The 20,439-nt window shown below is 45.9% G+C and overlaps 1 protein-coding gene across 1 annotated transcript; it reads right to left on the bottom strand.

Annotated features, from left to right (window-relative positions):
* Nucleotides 1–13,367: 13,367 nt before the first annotated feature.
* TACSTD2 (tumor associated calcium signal transducer 2) lies at nt 13,368–14,315 on the bottom strand. The gene has a single exon (XM_052638182.1). The coding sequence runs from the start codon at nt 14,313–14,315 to the stop codon at nt 13,368–13,370; it is 948 nt and encodes a 315-aa protein (XP_052494142.1).
* Between the last annotated feature and the right edge of the window lie 6,124 nt (nt 14,316–20,439).

Raw genomic sequence — 20,439 nt, 5'->3', positions numbered from 1 at the left:
AAGATTAAAAACAGAAGGAAAAAAGAGGAAAACAAAAGCAGCTATGGTCAGTTTGGGTTTAAAACAGCCAATTTTGCATTTAAATGAACAAATTTGTTCCCACTTTTTCTTTTAAAGTGGAGGGGGGCCACTGTGTCACTTTGGTACTCTCTCCCCTCCCCCGCTCCTTCAGCTAACAATATATTGTAATCATTTCCCCATATTAAAAAGTCCTAAAAGATTATACCATAATTTATACAGATCCCCAATCCCTTATCCACAAATTCAGAATGCTCTGAAAACTTTTGAAAATTTAGTGCCAACTCATTTGATGACCAATGACCAGAAGTGGCCTATAGCTATTTATGGTCTATTTATACCAATTAGTGTGGCTATTAGTAAGTTTCATGGCAGAAATATGGATGTGTTGATGATATCGCTCCAGACCTTATTAAGAATGCTAAATAGTATATGCACAAAATTATTCTTTGAAAATTCAAAGATTCTGAAACACATTGGATCTCAGAGTTGTGGATGTGTGTAATTGTCCCTTTGTTGTTGGATATTTAGATTATTTTCAGCTTTGTGTTATTATACAATTGCTGCAGGGAACATGTCTTATATGTAAATCTTTGTGCATGCATGCTAAGTCACTTTGGTTGTGTCTGGCTCTGTGACCTCATGAACTATAGCCTGCCAGGCTCCTCTGTCCATAGGATTTTCTAGGCAAGAGTACTGGAGTGGGTTGCCATGCCCTTCTCCAGGGAATCTTCCTGACCCAAGGATCTTGCATGCAAAAATGCAGCTCTGGTTTTCCTGTAACATTTTTACAATGCTGTTTTTTTTCACCTTTTAAGTCATAGGATTTCACTAGATCCTGAGGGGTTGGCTAGGCCTCCAGGGGCTCAAGAATTCCAAGACACACTCCATTTCTCTCTTATCTACAGTGTCGCCTGGCTAGCTGTGCTTGCGGGCAGGCACAGAATCTGGGCTATGTCCAAGCAGGTCAGAAGCAAGTTCAAAGGTCTGCTCTCCTGCTTCTGAAGCCTGAACAGGACTTCCTCCATTTTATCTTCACCACCAGTGAAGTCCTAGCTATATTTTTAGAACATGTTTATTATCATTTCTAGTTTCTCTTCCAGAATTGTCTATTTGTGACCTTTGTCTTTTTTTTTTTTAATTGAAAACTGGCCATCTTGTAAAGTCATTCTGTGTACGTGCTACACCAAGGCCAAGGGGTGAAGTGAAGTGAAAGTCACTTAGTCATGTCTGACTCTTTGTGACCCCATGGACTATAGAGTCCATGGAATTCTCCAGGCCAGGATACTAGGGTGGGTTGCCTTTCCCTTCTCCAGAGGATCTTCCCAACCCAGGGATAGAATCCAGGTCTCCTGCATTACAGGAGGATTCTTTACCAGCTGAGCCACAAGGGAAGCCCAAGGGGTGCAGTAGCCCAAATCAAGTCTGACTCCAGTCATTTTCTCTTTACAAAAGTACTTACCTACCTGTGTCCTTGGCAAGTCTGTACCACAAGACTGGGTCCAAATATATGGAGTGACTTTTTCTAATTTATCTGCTCAGTGTGTGTGTGTGTGTGTGTTGCGGGGGGGTGGGGTGGTTACCCTTTCTAATTTGACTAAGGTATCTAGCTGAGGCCTTGATTAGATCATTGTTTTTCTAATCAATTTGTCTCCGTTTTCCATGTAGGAAGGACAGTAACTTTTTGCATATTGTGCTGACTGTGTTGCTTGCACATTGTTTTGTATTAGTTTACTCATATATGATTTAAATGCGGTCCACATTGCTTTTCCTTAAAAAACCTTCTTGGAGTTCTAAGTAGCTTCCTTTTTCTTTCTTTTGCTCCTGAGTATTATTTTGGATGGTGAGATATAGGTAGAAGCGAATGAAATTTACCCTCTTGAACAGTTAATTCCGGATGTTTAAGGGACATATTTGGCCCCATTTAAACTTCCAGGCAGAGCTAGTCCTTCTGGGAGATCTCCACCCATCTCCTCTGTACAATCATTGAATCAGTATTCATTATTGAGCGCTTGCTACTTTCCATGAACTGTGCAGAGGTGAGCAAAAGGAAACAGTTCTTCCCTTGGGGGAGCTTGCATTGGACACTATGTATGCAAGTTCAATACATTGATTAATAAGAGCTAACATTTCTGAGCACTCCCTGTGTGCCAGGCACTAGTCTAAGTGCTTTACCTGTTCTATTTACTTTTCTCACCAACCTGATGAGGAGGTAGGTACATTGGTTTGGTGATTTACTTGTTAAATCGTGTCTGACTCTTTGCAACCCCATAGACTATAGCCCATCAGGCTCCTCTCTCCACGAGATTTCCCCGACAAGAATACCTGAAGTGGGTTGCCATTTTCTCCTCCAGGGGATCTTCCCTACTCTTCAGGGATCGAACCTGAGTTTCCTGCTTGGCAGGAGGATCCTTTACCACTGAGCCACCTGGGAAGCCCTTCTGCTGCTGCTGCTAAGTCGCTTCAGTTGTGTCCGACTCTGTGTGACCCCAGAGACGGCAGCCCACCAGGCTCCCCCGTCCCTGGGATTCTCCAGGCAAGAACACTGGAGTGAGTTGCCATTTCCTTCTCCAATGCATGAAAGTGAAAAGTGAAAGTGAAGTCGCTCAGTCGTGTCCAACTCTTAGTGACCCCATGGACTGCAGCCTACCAGGCTCCTCTCTCCATGGGATTTTCCAGGCAAGAGTACTGGAGTGGGGTGCCATTGCCTTCTACAAGTAAGGAAATGAAGCTCAGGAAGTTTAAGCAATTTGGTCCAATCATATGCTGAAAAGGAACTTTACCAGAAGCGGCATTTGGCAGTCTCAGCCTCCTGTGTCCCCCCAGCCAGCTCACAGATTAGTCTCTTGAAATGTCTGCTCAAAACCTCTCCTTTTTCCCATATAGCTGTCCCCAAAGACCAGGCAGCTGGTGAACAAAAACTGTAAGTTTCAGACACTCAGGTGCCTCTTGATCTGGGCCTTTGCTCCCACCAATGGTCCCCTCAACCATCTGTTCAGTAGCCCCCACCTTCTGACTCGGTCTCATCTCCTGAGGCCAGACTGGGCTGGTCCTTTTATCTCCATGCCTGGTTTTGACCATTCTTGGTTCCTTTGCCAGCTCATCCTCCTCTTTCATGTCCTGAAGCGCTGAAGTCTTCAGACGCCTGGAACGAGTTCTCTCCCCTTTGCCATCTGTCTCTTTCCCCTAGCCACTTACATCTGTGATTATAGATTTTCATCCTACCTACATATGAGTGCTTCCCAAAACCTATATGCCAGCTTCTCCCAAATCCCCATCTGCTGCCCATACATAATATGTCAGACATCTATATCCAGCTCCTGGCTGAACTCAACATATCCAATGCCACACATTATTTTCCTCCCACCAAACACATTCTCTTTCCTGAGTCCTCTATCGTGGGTAATGGTATCTCCAACCAGTCATGAAAGGCTGAAACCAGAGAACCGTTGTTGACACCTCCCACTTCCTCACCACCAGGTAGACTCCAGCCCCAACTCCTACTGATTCAGTGACCTGGGTATCCCTGCAACCCACTAATTCCTCTCCATCCCCATGACTATCCTCTACACTTGTTCTCAGGCTCAACTACCTTTATCTCTCACGTGAGATTCTGGTCTTCTCCTGTTTCTTCGCCTCTACTCTTGTTCCTTTTCAGTCTATTCTCCAGACTCCAGCCAGAGTGATTTTTTTTCAAAATTGGATTATGTCACGTCTGTGTAAATATGTGTGTATATGTGTGTGTGTACATGTATAAATGCATGTTCAATGATTTTTACTATACTTTTTTTTCACTAAATGAATTGCTTGTTGAACACATTATGAACTACATGATCCTGTGTTACTAATGCAGCTCATGTGTCACTTTGCACAGGAATTTAAGAAGCTTTATATCAAAGGATTTAGACTCTTTTGAACAAGAAATCCACAAGACGAAATACAATTTACATTGTCACCCAACTCTCCTACCCACCTATACACATACATATAGTAGCAACAAAACTTTCATGGAACCTTACTTATTTTTGTTTGAAATGTACATTTACTTTCTGGGATTTTTTATCTTCTAGTAGTTGCAGGTATACAACATAATGATTTGATGTTTGTATATATTGTAAACCTCAGATATGCAGATGAGACCACCCTTATGGCAGAAAGCAAAGAGGAACTAAAGAGTCTCTTGATAAAGGTGAAAGAGGAAAGTGAAAAACCTGGCTTAAAACTCAACATTCAAAAAATGAAGATCATGGCATCCAGTCCCTTCACTTCATGGCAAATAGATGGGGAAACTCTGACAGACTTTGTTTTCTTGGGCTCCAAAATGACTGTGGACAGTGACGGCAGTCATGAAATTTAAAAACGCTTCCTCCTTGAAAGAAAAGCTATGACAAACCTAGACAGTGTATTAAAAAGCAGAGACATCACTTTGCCAACAAAGGTCCGTCTAGTCAAGGCTATGGTTTTTCCAGTGGTCACATATGGATGTGAGAGTTGGACCATAAAGAGAGCTGAGTGATGAAGAACTGATGCTTTTTACCTGTGGTGTTGGAGAAGATTCTTGAGAGTCCCTTGGACAGCAAGGAGAAGAAACCAGTCCATCCTAAAGGAAATCAATCCTAAATATTCATTGGAGGAACTGATGCTGAAGCTGAAGCTCTAATTTTTTGGCCACCTGATGAGAAGAGCAAACTCCTTGGAAAAGAGCTTGATGCTGGAAAAAATTGAAAGCAGGAGGAAAAGGGGATGACAGAGGATGAGATGGTTGGATGGCACCACCGACTCAATGGACATGAGTTTGAGCAAACTCTGGGAGATGGTGAAGGACAGGGAAGCAAGGCATGCTGCATTCCATGGGGTTGCAAAGAGACACGACTGACCAACTGAACAACAACAACAATATGTTGTAAAATTGCTACTCTTGACTGGGGTCAGGATAAGGTGGTGTCAGTAGGGAGAAGGGAGCCCCTTTTTCTTCACACAAAGGTCCCCACTCACCCATTTGCCAAGCCCTTCACTACAGGGTTAAGTCCAAGTAGACAGGAGGCCCGTTTCTGCTTATCAGAAGGGCCTTTATACAGAGGGCATGCCCTACTAATTTGCACAAAGTTCAAAATATTTGCTTGAAAGGCCTCTCTTAGTCTGTCCTTGGAGCTTCCCTCAGTGGTGAAGAATCTGCCTCCCAATGCAGGAGACATGAGTTCCATCCCTGGGTCAGGAAGAGCCCCTGGAGAAGGAAATGGCAACCCACTCCAGTATTCTTGCCCGGGAAATCCCCTGGACACAGGAGCTGGCAGGCTATAGCCCAGGGCGTTGCAAAAGAGTTGGGCACAAGTGAGCCACTAAACAACAAGTCTATCCCCAGCCCACTTCTCCAGCCTCAAGCAGCACCACCCTTCTCCTTGCTATCTACATTCTAGAATGCTGGCCTACTCTGAGGTTCTCAGATAAGCCATATTCCCTCTGCTTCAGGACCTTCCCACCTGCTACTTTCCTGTGCTAAAATCCTTCCTTCCCTGCATAAATAACATCTACCCATATCCTGACTCTTAGATCAAGCATCAATTCCTGAAGGATGTGACTCCCTCCAAGGCAGAGTCAGAACTTCCATATGTGCTATTTGTCTTCAGAGCACTTACCTCATTTTTCAATTGTGCCCTTACCTTTATGATCATATACTTAAAGACTGTCTTGGCTGCTGGACTTTCAGTTATGCAAAGTCAGGGACTCCACCAGTTGGGTTGTTGGTTGTAAACAACAGAAACTGATTCTGGCTAAACTCAAGCATTAAAGTAATTTATTGGAGGATTTGGGGTAAAGATACAGAATCAGTGGGAAGACTGGAGAACCAGATTCAGAAAATAGTCAGGAAGTAGGTTGGCTGGGAAGTAGGAATACAGCCAGAGGCAAGCAATGGGACAGTCTAATCGGTATGGCCCACTGGTATGCTGCCACTGGACAGTGGACATCTGTGAAGCAGTTGTACAGTTGGCAAAGTTAATGCTGCTGGGACTAATTTATCAGGTCGTGGATGGTTTCATGTCCTCTAGATCAATGTCCCAGGCAGGAGAGTTCAGTTGAGCGAGCCAGGTCACACACACATATTCCATCAGCCAGGAGCAGGACCACCTAGCCTCTCACCAAGACTCACATAATAATGGGTGTGTCTCCTCATTGAGAAGGTTGCAGGGTTGCCAGGTAAGCAAAAAACAAACACCGGAGAAACCATGTCTATTCAGTGCATCATATGCTCTCAAAGCTAGTACGATATCTGGCATAAAATAAAACAAACAAACAAAAACACTTGAGAGAATGAGTGAATGATAAACCTTCAGAATTCTTAAGGACACAGGTCATCCAATTTCGGAGGGTGTCCAGGTAACGGGCTTCCCTTGTGGCTCAGACGGTAAAGCATCTGCCTATAATGCGGGAGACCCGGGTTCGATCCCTGGGTCAGGAAGTTCCCCTGGAGAAGGAAATAACAACCCACTCCAGTATTCTTGCCTGGAAAATCCCATGGACGGAGGAGTCCGGTAGGCTACAGTCCATGAGGTCGTAAAGACCTCTTCCCTAGTACTAGTTTGGCTGCTGCTGCTGCTGCTAAGTTGCTTCAGTCGTGTCCAATTCTGTGCGACCCGAGACGGCAGCCCACCAGGGTCTCCTGTCCCTGGGATTCTCCAGGCAAGAACACTGGAGTGGGTTGCCATTTCCTTCTCCAATGCATGAAAGTGAAAAGTGAAAGTGAAGTCTCTCAGTCGTGTCCAGCTCTTAGCGACCCCATGGGCTGCAGCCCACCAGGCTCCTCCATCCATGGGATTTTCCAGGCAAGAGTACTAGAGTGGGTTGCCATTGCCTTCTCTAACTAGTTTGGCTAGTACTGGCCAAACTAGCCTCTTGGTCACACTTACCTTAGTCCCAGTGAGGTGAGATTAGAAGACAAGATTGCTATGAACCAGAGTGAGTGTATATTATTAGGTCCATTAGATGATGTAAATGTGAGGACCAGGGAGGTAAACTACCAGATTTAAGATCACATGGCTAAAAAGAAAGAACCAAGACATCAAGCTTCCTTGCTGACCTAGTTGAATTGATACCTTCTGTATCAAGCTGTGTTTTGATAGCACGTGATAATGTGCTTCCCATCAAAATATTTGAGTGATCGGAACATTTCCTCCAACAGTACCAACCAACCAGCGAGTTGAGAGTAGTGGGACCCCAAAGGGGCTGCAATGCTCCAGAGTGGGAGCCACAAGGACCTAAGGCACTGAAAGGTTAAACTGATCTAGACAAGAGACTCTTGGCCCTGTCTGTCCAAGAAGACATGATGTGTCGGTAAGCAGAGTGTTCAGACTGTTGTTCTGGGACATTTCTCTTCCCCTCCTTCCCCTCCTGGTATAGCATGGACCTGAGAATCTCCACTGAGATTGAGAATATCTTAGCTTACTGTGGAATCAGGGGACACAGTTCTCCTGAGCCCAGTGGAATTCTTAATACTGAATGAAACTAGGACCCAGTACACATCCCCACCCTTCCAATGATTCCTTCCTAGAGTTCAACATATAAAGCAGTAACGACACCTCCGATGGTGTTTAGCAATGACAGAGAATGGCTCCAGGAGGGAAATTACAACTGGAAGATGCCCATTAGGATATGCTGTTGATTATAAAAGAAATGTGTTCAGTTCCCAAGTGGTCCTTCAGGGGATTCCCTCTGGGTCCCTGAGAATAAGCTTCTCAACTTGCATCATCACTTTTTGGCATGGAACATGGTTCTTTACCCTGTGGTATTGTAGAGCATAGTGATAAAAGCACAGACTCTGGGGAAGGTAGCCCTGGATTTACATTCTAGCTGTATTCCTTACAAGCAATGTGATTTCTGGCAAGTCACTTATTAATACCTTGGTTTCCTCAGCAGTAAAACAGGAACAACAGAAGATATCTTCTGTTTATGGGATTGTTGTGAAGTGGATGAGATAATCAGGGTAAAGTTGTAGGACTGTGTCTGGCACATTATACATGTTCAATAAATGCCAGTAGTTGGTATGGTTTCATTTCAACACACATTTCTTGAGAGCCTATTCAGTGCTAAGCATCTTGCATGACCCCGTGTGCAATACAGGAATAATTCTCCCAAGAGTTCATTTTACTCCTTGTGAAGGCTTTGTTCAAAAAGGGACAAAGCAGAGGGCCATGGGGGAGAGAGATCTTTTATCACAAAATACAGAATTGCACTCAGCCCTGAAAGAGTATAATGGTTAAGAGCATGGGTTTGTGGGGAGCAGGGCATTCTCTGAGGGGTGGACAGAATAATGCCCTCCCCAGTCATGGTGCCCACAAATTATTCCCCAGGATTTGTGGACATGTTACATTAATGGCAAAAGGGACTTTGCAGATATGATTAAAGTTAGAGGACTTGAGGGAAGATAATCTTATCCTGGACTATCTGGGTGACCCAACCTAAGTCCTCACAAGTGAGACATTTTTCATGAAAAGATGAGACAATGGAGAAAGATTGAGTGTGAAGATTCTACTTGCCATCACTGGTTTTGAAGATGAAGAAGGTGGGGCACGAGGTAAGAAACATAGGCTGCCACAACAAACCGGGGAAAGCGCTTCATTTACAGCCTGTGAGAAGAAACCAAACATCTAGGCCCCATAACTGAAAAGGAACTGAATCCTGCCAATAAACTGAATGAGCAGGAAACAAAATCTCCCCTAGCACCCTCAGAAAGGAATGCAACATGCAGATATCTTGATTGTGGCCTAGTGAAACCTATGTCTTTTCTAGCCTTCTTATCTAGAGAACTGTAAGCTAATAACTATGTATAAATGTGTACTGTTTAACCCACTAGATTTGTAGTAATATGTTGTAACAGAAGCTAGTATACTCTGGCTAGCAAATTTATAAATTCTAGGAGACAGTATAATACATTGGTTAAGAACCTGGGTTTAAGGTCCAATGTGCCTGTGCTCTAAACTCAGATATGCCACTTATTAGATGTGTGACTACAGGCAAGTAATTTAACTTTCAGTGTCTTTTTTTTTCCTTTGTCTGTTACAGGAATAATAATATGGCCACCAATACTTGTTTGGGTAAAAGATTATGCTAAAATAAAAGACTTTTACAGAGACCCAACAATGACATAATTTGAAAACAAAAGCATTTATTTCTTTCTCACATCAGAGTCGAAGGTATCTCACTCAGCTTTGGCAGCCATTTCATACAGACCAGGTAGACTGTGACTTCATCTCTATAAACAGGTAACCTCAAAGATTGCTCTCATCTTCCTGAGAGCAGACACCTAGGGACAGAGAAGTCCCTATAGGGAAGTAGGCTGAAAGTGCTGTTTGCATTGCATTGGAGAGAGTTCAACTGTGACTAGTTAGTTATTTGGATCTTGAGGGGTCTTGCTGTCATTCTATCAAGACTAATCATTTACTAAATATGTACTCAATCTTTTCTTATGTCTAATTTTTAAAACCAAGCATAGTAGACAAGACTCACTTGTTTTACAAACAAGAAAAAAGAGGTCTGAAAGGCCAGGTAAATTCAAAACCCACACATTTTACACTTGACCAAAGTATCACTCCCATTTAAGTGATATTAAGAAACTAAAGGAAATGCACTACAATTTAAGAACAGAAATGATAGAGTGAAAATAAAGAGGAGACTAGGGAGACAAGTGGAACAGACATTAGACAAGACAGAAGTCAGGGTACTGGAGCTATAGGGTAGCTCAGCCACTATCTGCAAGACTTGGGTAAGCCCATTCTCCTCTCTGGGCCTCAGTTTCTTCATCCAGAAAATGGACTCTTGGACTAAATGATCCTCTTTCCAGCTCTGACGTTGTGATTCTATTTGAAAAACGCTGACGCCAAAAGTATGTAAGCAGGTAAAAAGTATGTGATTTAAAGAACTGCTCTTGGAATTTCCTGGTGGTCCAGGTGGTTAGGACTCCATGCTCTCACTGCTGAGGGCCTGGGTTCAGTCCTTGATTGGGGAGCTAAGATCTCACAAGCCATGGGGCGGGTCCAAAAAAATTGCTCCAATTAAGGAAATAGCAAGAGTGGAGACAGCCCTAGTGACCAAAACAAGGAAATCAAATGAACCTCCTACAGGGCTCAGAAGACAAGTTGTGACCTGCAAGGTGAATCATACTTGCTCTTCGCATTCGTGTCAAAAGCAGCCCCAGGCTAGAGCTCAAAATAGTAAATGTTAAGTTGAGGCAGGGGGTGGTGGGGGTGGAGAATCTGGTGGTGGCTAAACCCCTGGAGAGGGCCAATTCTGGATGGTATATTTCTGTGACTGACAGAAGGGAGCTGAGTACGGAACAGAGTACGAGGAGCTCTTCCTTGGAAGAAGTGAATAGGAAAGATGTCTCAACCTGCTGGAGCTTCCCAAGTGGCTTAGTGGGTAGAGAATCCACCGGCAATGCAGGAGACACAGGAGACCTGGCTTCGATCCCTGGGTGGGGAAGAGCCCCTGGAGGAGGAAATGGCAACCCACTCTGGTATTCTTGCCTGGAAAATCCCAAGGACAGAAGAGCCTGGTGGGCTGCAGTCCACGGGGTCGCCAAGAGTCAGACATGACTTAGCAACTGAGCACACAGACACTGAACCTGCTTGGTGCCTGGGGTAGAAACCTGGGCTAGAAAGCTGAAACAAGGGTTCTACATTCTGGCTTTGGCACATGGAGGACGTGTAATCATGAGTCACTCAGCCTCAGCCTCTGTGGACCTGTTTCCTGACATGTGAAATGAACATAACCCATGGTGGTTTAGTCGCTAAGTTGTGCCCGACTCTTGTGACCCCACGGACTGTAGCCTGCCAGGCTCCTCTGTCTGTGGGATTCTCCAGGCAAGAATACTGGAGTAGGTTGCCATTTCCTTCTCCAGGGTATCTTCCCAACCCAGGAATCGTCTGTAGGCAGATTCTTTACCAACTGAGCTATGAGGGACCTAATCTGTAAGAGAGGGAAAAATTGAACACCAAGTTCTAGGCACTCCTATCAATTACCCTCATTTAATTTTTATAATAGAGATTTGTAGTTTTTAGCAGATGAGGAAACTGGAGAGTTAAGTGACTTATTGCCCAGTACAGTGGGATTTGAACCCAGGTTTGTCAACACTTGATTGTCAGTAAGCCAGCAGCTCAGAGATGATCCAAGTGAAAGTGCTTTACAAACTGTAAATAAAGTGCAATCAATGACTCAGCCCAGAATTAATGCAGACATTTAGAAATTATTCAAAAGCCACATTCTGATGAAGAATGGGGTTGCTCAGAACTTTTTCCTTTGTTCAGCCGCCCACTCAGTCCTTAATCTGTTTACTTTCTGGGCAGTCGTGATAGTTTTCTGAAGTGACTCTTGAAACAATGGCAGTGTGATGTAGTGAAAAGAATACTGGATGAGGAATCAAGAATCTGTCTAGTTTCAGCTGGGTCACAGAAACATTAATCTTGAGAAGTCACTCACCCTTTCATCCGTAAGATGAGAGGTTAGGATAGAGGTGATTGCCAAGGTCTCTTTAGCTAAGGTATTTCAGTGATGGGGGGAGTGGGGGTGCGGAGGGTGGGTGAGGGGTGGGAAGTTGGCCTGAGAGTTGCTTCACTCTCATTGTTAAGGTTCTCATTCTAACCTCAGGCACATCAGCTGTCCTTTCCACAGCCAGCCTACATCAGCCTTCTCCCCTTGTGAAGCCCCATTTTCACCTGAAAGGATATTTGGAGCCTTCCCTTAGCAGGAGTGCTTGCAGGCTGAAGAGACTCTGGGGACCATAAGGTATGATTCTTTCAGCACACATCAGTCACCGCCCCAAGCTGCCCAGGCAGCAGCTTAGAGCTCCCTCACCCCAAATCTTACTGGTGCTTCATTCTTGAGGGGCAGGCATACACCAGAGTGCAAGTCAGAGGAGGAATGTGAGATGTATTCTGGGGAAGAAAATGAGGTCCTGGACCTAGCTCTTTGGGGTTGGATGTACCACTCTTTCCTTTGTACATGCCCATGGTTGCAGCAACTTCCCAGGAACTGCAGTAACTTATTTACCATTAGGCTACCCCACAGTGACCTTCTAACACACCCTGCTTCACATAAATAAGCGTGAATGAGTAAAAACAAGCAGATAAATGTGAGACAAGACTTTTTGCAGCTAAAACGCAGTAAGTTTTTAAAGCACCTTACTAGTAAAATCTTAGGAAAACAGACTACATGGGCACATGCACACACACAGCCAGAGCACGAGCCCGCTATAGACTGGCTGTGCCCATGTGGGAAAGTCCTTTAACTCAGAGACAAAGGTAGAGTCTTCTTCTCAAGGGGAGAATTCTCATTTGGTGATAACCTTAGGCTGGTCCCCTTTCCTAACAACACTGGCCGGTTCTAGGCGGTTCCCTCAGACCTACCCTCCTGCAGGGGGTTTCCAAACAACCTTATTTAGAAACACCTGTGTTTACACTGGCCAGCTCAGGGATCTCAGAAACACCAGAGTGGCTATGGGAAAAGGTCCATCCTGCAAAGAAGTGTTAGAATTTGAAGTAAGAAATCTGAGTCATAGGAAATTAGAGCAGTCCCAAATCATATAAATCTGGAGCAACTTTTCACAAATTCCATCTTTTGGTTTGTGCCTTTTCCATATTTTATTAAATTCATGTTTTTTAAAAAAAATCACAACAGCATTATCAAAGACAACCTATGTACAAACATTTTACAAAAGAAACATTACTCGTATCAGCTGTAATAAGGGCAAGTTGCAGAACAGATGCTGAGTTTCTGGGCCAAAGTCTGTCCTCAAATAAAGACATCTAAAACGTGTGCAGGCAGCTCACACAGGCTTCTTTCCCGGTGACAAGCATGTGTGGTCAGTAATACAAACGATGGGAAATGAAGATACAACATGGGCCCAATTAGCGAACTCATTAGGAAGGCCACGAGACAAGTGGAGCTAATGAAATAACTTAAACCCAAGACAGCAGCTGTTTCCCAGCTAAAAGCGTTTAAGCCTTCAGCATGGATTTCTGCATTTGTAAACCAGGCTGGGTTGTCATACAGACACTTGATTCTTATACATAACCCTATGCCAAACTTCCCTTAACTCTTGGAGTCAGGTTTCTGGTTGGACCGAAAGGGAAGGAATTTTAGAAATGCTTTCTTCAGGACAGAAGTCAGAAAGCGAGGTAACCCTGAGAACAGGATCTATTAAACATGGTGGCGGTGGGGGGAGGCAGGAATGTGAGACGAGAACTGTCTCCTGCGGGGGGCCAAGAATCAAGAAGGCTGGCTGACTCACTTGGGTCTGGAACCTTGCTGAAATCCGATACCCTACCCTACCCCAGCCCCGCCGGTACCTACAAGGTCGGTTACTGTCTTATCTCCCCCAGTTCCTTGATCTCCACCTTCTTGTACTTTCCTGACTTCCTCCGATTGGTGATCACCAGGACGGCCACGCCGGCGACCACCGCCACCACGACCACCACGATGACGGCGATGAGGCCGCTGGTGAGGCGCTTCATGGAGAACTGGGGGGGCTTCTCGTCCAGGTAGTACACGAGCATCTGCTCCAGGACCAGGGGCTGTCCGCCCACGCGCAAGTTGAGGTCGCGGGGGCCTAGGAACAGCGACTCGCCCTTGACGTCCCTCTCGAAGTAGTACGCGGCGTCGCCGATGTCCACCTCGCCGGCGACCTTCTGCGACGAGTTCTGGCGCAGCTCGATCTGGATGGTGGGGTGCTCGTAGTGCACAGCCCTCACGAACTTGGGCTGCAGCAGATAGCGCTGCTGGAAGAGCTGCCGCAGCTCGGCGTCCAGGTCCGAGTGGTTGAAGGCGGGGGCGTCGGGGCGGTGGCGCAGGTCAATAAGAATGTGGTAGGTGCGCACCACCTCGTCGCACTGCAGGCTCAGGTCGCCCTTGTCGGTGCGGCGCACGCCCACCGAGTTCACGCACCAGCACACCGACGTCTGGTTGCACTGGCGCGCCTTGAAGCGCCCCTGCTGGTCGCAGTCCGGGTCGTACAGGCCGTCGTTGTCCACGAGCGCGTGCTCGCTCGGCCGCACAAGCGCGCGGCCGCTGTGGGAGGCGCGCATGCGCGCCTTGAGCAGCAGGCACTTGGACGTGAGCGTGGAGCAGTTGACCGCCTGGTTCGAGCCGAGCACGCGGCACTGGCAGCGGCCGCTCGGGTCGCGCTCGTCGCACACGGTCATCTTGTTGGTGGGACACACGCACTGGTTCTGCGCGGCCGCGTGGCCGATCACCGCCGCCAGCATCAGGATCCACGGCGACGGCAGCGCGAGGCCCGGGCCCCGGGCCATGGTGGGGCGGAGGAGCGAGAACCCGGCGCGGGCTGGCGAGGACTGGAGACTCCGCAGGGCTCCGGCTCCGGCGTGTGCGACGGTGTCCAGGCGTCTGCCGCCCGCCGCTCCCTCCAGCTCTTATACTTCGCCAGACCTGCCGGGCTGGTTTGGCCGCCGACTCACCCGCTGGTATTTGGGTGATAGATACCCCGCCCGCCCCTTCCCGGGTTCTCGTCCCCTTCTCTCTGAAGGCTCAGCCGGCCCTGCGCCGCCCGCGATAGGATCAGCGAGGCGGAGGCTGTCCCGTCTCCTCTGGACCGAAAGCCTGGGAAAGGAAAACCGATACTCGGCTGAGGGCGGGGGGCGGAGTACCGCCCCCGGCCCGCGCGGCCCCACCCGAGAAGGGACCCGCCCTAGGCGCGCCCTCCAGTCGAGAACCTTGGGCGTCCAGGCCTCTCTCCCCGGCTGGAGTCCTCAGAAATTGTATTGAGAAGGATGGCGTGGGACTGTCAGGTTTTGTTCCAGCCCTTGTCCCTCCTTTAAGTTCTTTCACTTCCTCGCTTCTTTTCTCAGTCCCTTGCTTGCGTGCTAAGTCGCTTCAGTCGCGTCCTGCTCTTTGCAACTTTGTAGACTGGAGCCCACCAGGCTCCTCTGTCCATGGGATTCTCCAGGCAAGAATACCGGAGTGGGTTGCCATGCCCTCCTCCATGGGTTCTTCCCCACCGAGGGATCGAACCCCCTTAAGTCTTACAGTTCCCTTAATAGTTTGTAACCCACTCCAGTGTTCTTGCCTGGAGAATCCCAGGGACGGGGGAGCCTGGTGCGCTGCCGTCTATGGGGTCGCACAGAGTTGGACACGACTGAAGTGACTTAGCAGCAGCATATAGTTTACAGTACACAAACATTATCTCATCCTCACGTCAGGTCCTGACAGGTATTCACTGTCTATCAGACCCATTCCATAGGTGGTGTAGGTGAAGCTTAGAGAATTTAAAGTCGCCGGGCCAACAGTTTCCTCATATTCCCTGGAGATGCCTTTGCAACTCTGCCTGGCTGTTCTGAGACCTTAAATAAGTGCTTATGGAAATAGTGGTACCGAATCTGAAGGAAGGTTTAGAAACAGGTCTGTTACCGTATCACAGTTAAAACCCAAGTGTCCTGGTGGCCAGGATATCAGAAGTTCTGTTAAACACTTTCCCCCCTCTCCTTCAAACACCACAAACTGGGAATATTTATGCACGTGGTCAGTATAGGGAGATGAAAAGGAACACATTCTTTCAAAGAACCAGCAAGACTATAAGGAATTCGTTGTATAATTTGATTCTAAAAGAACAAATCATTGCTTTTCTTTCACTATGCCCCATGTAAGTAGCCGAACCACTGCAAATAATGAATGGAGCTTGTGAGAAATTACTTGTCTGCTTCTGTGTGGCTACTGGGATGGGATGCAAGTGTTGCCATCTCTTTTTTGAATCATTGAGAAAGTTCAGGATTTCAAATCTGTGGTAAAATTAACAATGATTAGCAAGCTATAATTATTCCTGGCTCCTCCAGTCAGAGCACATTTTATATGCTCAGCATTTAAAGAACACCACCAGTGGTTCAGGGTGTTGTTTAACACATGAAAGCCAGTCAGGTTTCTACCCTATTAATTTTCTAGCAATTCCTGAGGCGGGTAGGTGGATATATATTATTCTGCCTTTACAGGCAGAGAAAGCAGAAACGTGGGGGTCAGTTTCTTACCCACAAGGAACTGGCATTCTGCTCTCTACTCCCACTGTCTCTGTTTAGGTTCTTGAACCAGGAGCCTCCTCAGTTTTCTCCTCCCCAACACCCAGTCCACCCTGAACACGAGAAGGCTTTCTACATCACAAATCTGTGACCATCTTCTCTCTGCTGAGAATCTTTCATGCACAGAGTGGGAGGTGCCCTTGGCTCTTAGGGTGAAACTCATACTTCTTAAGTTAGCACACAAGATCGTATGTGATTTTGGCCATATTTCTAAAGTTATGTAATTTCTCTGTGCCTTAGTTTCCTATCCTCATCTGTAATAAAATGGGCTAATAAAAGTATCTACCTAACAAGATAGGTGTGAGAATTAATGTTCAGTTCAGTCGCTCAGTCATGTCTGACTCTTTGCGACCCCGTGAATCGCAGCACGCCAGGCCTCCCTGTCCATCACCAACTCCCGGAGTTCACTCAAACTCACGTCCATCGAGTCAGTGATGCCATCCAGCCATCTTATCCTCTGTCGTCCCCTTCTCCTCCTGCCCCCAATCCCTCCCAGCACTAGAGTCTTTTCCAATGAGTCAAGTCTTTGCATCAGGTGGCCAAAGTACTGGAGTTTCAGCTTTAGCATCATTCCTTCCAAAGAAATCCCAGGGCTGATCTCCTTCAGAATGGACTGGTTGGATCTCCTTGCAGCCCAAGGGACTCTCAAGAGTCTTCTCCAACACCACAGTTCAAAAGCATCAATTCTTCGGCGCTCAGCCTTCTTCACAGTCCAACTCTCACATCCATACATGACCACAGGAAAAACCATAGCCTTGACTAGACGGACCTTAGTCGGCAAAGTAATGTCTCTGCTTTTGAATATGCTATCTAGGTTGGTCATAACTTATCTTCCAAGGAGTAAGCGTCTTTTACTTTCATGGCCAAATAAACCACTTAGGAAAGTGTGTGTTCTAACAATATCCAAACTTGGTAAGCATAGATAGGTGTTAGCTATGGTCATGGTCCCCACCATCACCATCTTTATCTTGGTTCGTCCTACCTCTCCAGGCTTCATCATATTTTCAAACCTTTGTGAAGTCATCTACCTGGACTCTCCACTCCTTCACCTATTTTGTGGATTTTTTTTTTTCACACTCAGCTCTTGGGTCACCTCCAGGAAGCCTTCCCTGATTGATCCTCTTGCTGCAGTCAGGATGATGCCCCTTCTCTGTGCTTTCGTAATTCCTCTAACACCAGAATGACAACACCAACTTTTCTGGGCTTGGTGAACCCCCTGCTATAATGGAGATAATAGCAATTCTCTACTTCATAAATCATCCTGAGGATCCAGTGTAAATAGATGAGATGGTAGATCCCAAAGCTTTATAAGCTGTAAGACATTCTAAAAATAGTAGGCTGCCTTTTTAGTATTTAAATATCTATCTTCTCACTCTTCCAACTACTGACTAGGTAGCCACAATCCCCTATAACTGAAAGCCACCTGCTTGATATTCCAATGGGTCCCAGACCAGCACAAGGAAAGCTGAAGGGAAAAGGGTCTCAGAGCTGAGGAATGTATACAATGGTGTCTACTTAGCTAGGACAGCCCCAATGCCTGGGCCTTATTTGGGCTAGTGCTTTGTCTCCAAACCCCTGGCTTTTCCAGCCATGTTATGTGTTGCAAAGAAGGGATAAACAGGAGTCCATCCTCAGTAACGTCTATGGAAGATGGGGAGAAGCAAAGATGACTTGCCCCCTGTCCTATTCCCCACCCCACACACACTTTCTTAAATTCTGTGGTTCTGGCAGATTTTTCCTAACAAGCACACAAACACCAAGATGGGTTTATTAACAGAAGCCTCAGCTCTGATACCCGCTTCATTCTTTGTTTCCCACCTAGGTCTGCAAAATGCCATGCGTTAGCTTTAGTTCTGTTTTTTCTTTTTTAACTTTTAAATATTTAACAAAAGGGTTCTATGAATTCAGGATTCACAAGAGTATATCCGGGCAGGAACCACATCTGAGCACTGTAGCCCCAGAGACAGCGTGTGTTAAGTATTCAGTAATATATTTATTGGCTTAATTAATGTTGAGTTGTGCCCAGAGTATTGTAGTATCAACATATACTCCTAGGAATGTTCCTGTTGACCATTTCAGTATTTCCCTTCTGGGCCAATTCTCATCACCTACCCCAGCCACAAACCTCTGTCCCCACCATAACCTACATTCCTAGCACCTCATTTCAAGGAAGACTAGGTAATGATACCTGAGTGCTATTTTTGCTCTTACCCCAGGCTTTTAATATACTTCCCTGGTGGTTCAGACGGCAAGGAGTCTGCTTGCAGTGCGGGAGACCCAGGTTCCATCCCTGGGTTAGGAAGATCCCCTGAAGAAGGAAATGGCAACCCACTCCAGTATTCTTGCCTGGAAAATCCCATGGATGGAGGAGCATGGCAGGCCCCAGTCCCTGGGGTCACAAAGAGTCTGACACAACTGAGCAGCTTCACTTCCAGACTTTTAATAACTGTAGGAAGGAAGGTTGTAGTCTGATGAGGGTTAGAATAGACAAGGATTCTGGAGGCAATCAGTGTAGTGTGGTTGAAAGAAAATGAGCTTTGGCTCTATAGTAAGACTTTGCCTCCAATTCTGGTTTTACATCACTTACTGTCTGTGTATTACTTCACCTCCCTGAGTCTCAATTTCCTTAGTTATAAAATGGGGATAATAATGCCTACATTTCCCCAACATCTGGGAACAGGATAATTTCCCATCTTATTACTGAGAACATGCTTTCCCCCTCCACTGAACTTCATCTATTCTTGTACTCTTTTCTAATCTGTTGTTGATGTTCTGGTTTTCCTTGGTATTAGACCAATACCAACACGTCAGTTTTATATTCAAGGAGGTGATTCACAAAAACAAAACACAAAAATAAAAGTGTTTATTAATAAAATACTTATCATCCATAATTATTTTAATGTTTCGAGATAAAGAATATAAAAAAACTCAACAGCGTGTTTGGCATATTCTAGGTGGAATTAATCTTAGCTATTATTATCAGCCCTCTCAGGAATGTGAGGATGCTTTAAGACCATAAAAGCGCAAAGCTGGTGACTGTGTGGATTGCTGACAGGACCGTGCATGGAGCTGGTGTTAGGGAGGGGAGCTGCCCGAGAACCCTTATCATTCCCCCGCCCTCACCGGATGCAGGAATACGGAGAGAGTCTAGAGTGGGTTAGCATTTCTACTCCCATTTTCTGCTGGAGTACCGACAACCCCTAGGGGAAGGCAGAGAAGATGTTATTATCCCCATTTCACTGATGTGGAAGTAGAGACCTGTGGAGGGGAAGAGGGCTTGTTCATGGTCACATGCTTATAGGTAGAGAGGCCGGGTCTAGAATCCAGTTCTCCTGACTACAGATGCACATGTCAATTAATTAAGATGGAAGGGAATTGAAAGTATGAAGGGGTTAGAACCTCATCTCACGTTCCTTGGGTTGTCTTTTATTATTTTTCTTTCCCTTAATTATACAAGCACTTTTTAGAAAGTTCTGCTTTTATGAAGAGCACAAAATAGCTATTAAAATTGTGTAGGGTGCACCAGTGAGCTCACACCTGGAAACGCCAGGGCTTAGGCCGCTAATCACTCGTTCCTCCCACACTGGAGTGAAAGTGGTCCCTGACGTCTCTGCTTTGCAGAAAAAGCAGCCTCCATTTGAATTCTGGGCTGCCAGGCTAAGAGCAGGTGCTTCACCTTGTTCTTTCCTTATAGAACAGGGATAATGGTTGCGTCTTAGAGACGTGAGGATTCAGTGGTGTGGTGTCTGTGGAGCTGCCAAGCGCCACGTTGGGAAGAGCCCTCACTCTTATTTCTGGCCTGACCAGCGTCAGCTTTAGGCTCCATAAGGAGCAGCCACTGAGATGGTGGACAGTGCCTGAAAGTTGGTCAGGCTTCCTCTTCTTCCTCAGAGGGAGCTTGGAGTCTTGGAGGAATCAAGTGGTCCTGCCAGCCAGAATGCAGAAACTATAGAGAGAAGGTGACTGTGATGATCACTGGGTAGAAAGAGGACAGAGGCTCCAAGAAACGAACCATAGAAAGAACGGGAAGTCATCCCAGGGCCTGGGGACAAGGTGCAGAGAATCAAATAGACAAGAGGTACAGGACTCTTCTCTTCAATGCTTTATTTCTTTAGAAATGCAACTCAAGTATTGCAGACCATTAGAATTCAAAAGAGCCAGGCAATGGGAACTCTGTATTTTCTTGTTTGCTATTGTGAAAATGTTTATAATAAAAAATTTTAAATCTAGTTAATCCTTCAAATTAAGTTTTGGAGGAAATACTTGGAGTAAAGTTTTCTGGTTTTGCTTCTACTTTTTTTTTCCCCCCATTTCCATAGTTTTTCTTATTAATATGAACTGGCACTTATTT

Source organism: Budorcas taxicolor, chromosome 3 (genome assembly GCF_023091745.1).
Source record: "Budorcas taxicolor isolate Tak-1 chromosome 3, Takin1.1, whole genome shotgun sequence".
Lineage (NCBI taxonomy): Eukaryota > Metazoa > Chordata > Mammalia > Artiodactyla > Bovidae > Budorcas > Budorcas taxicolor.
This window is presented reverse-complemented; position numbering and strand designations above follow the sequence as displayed.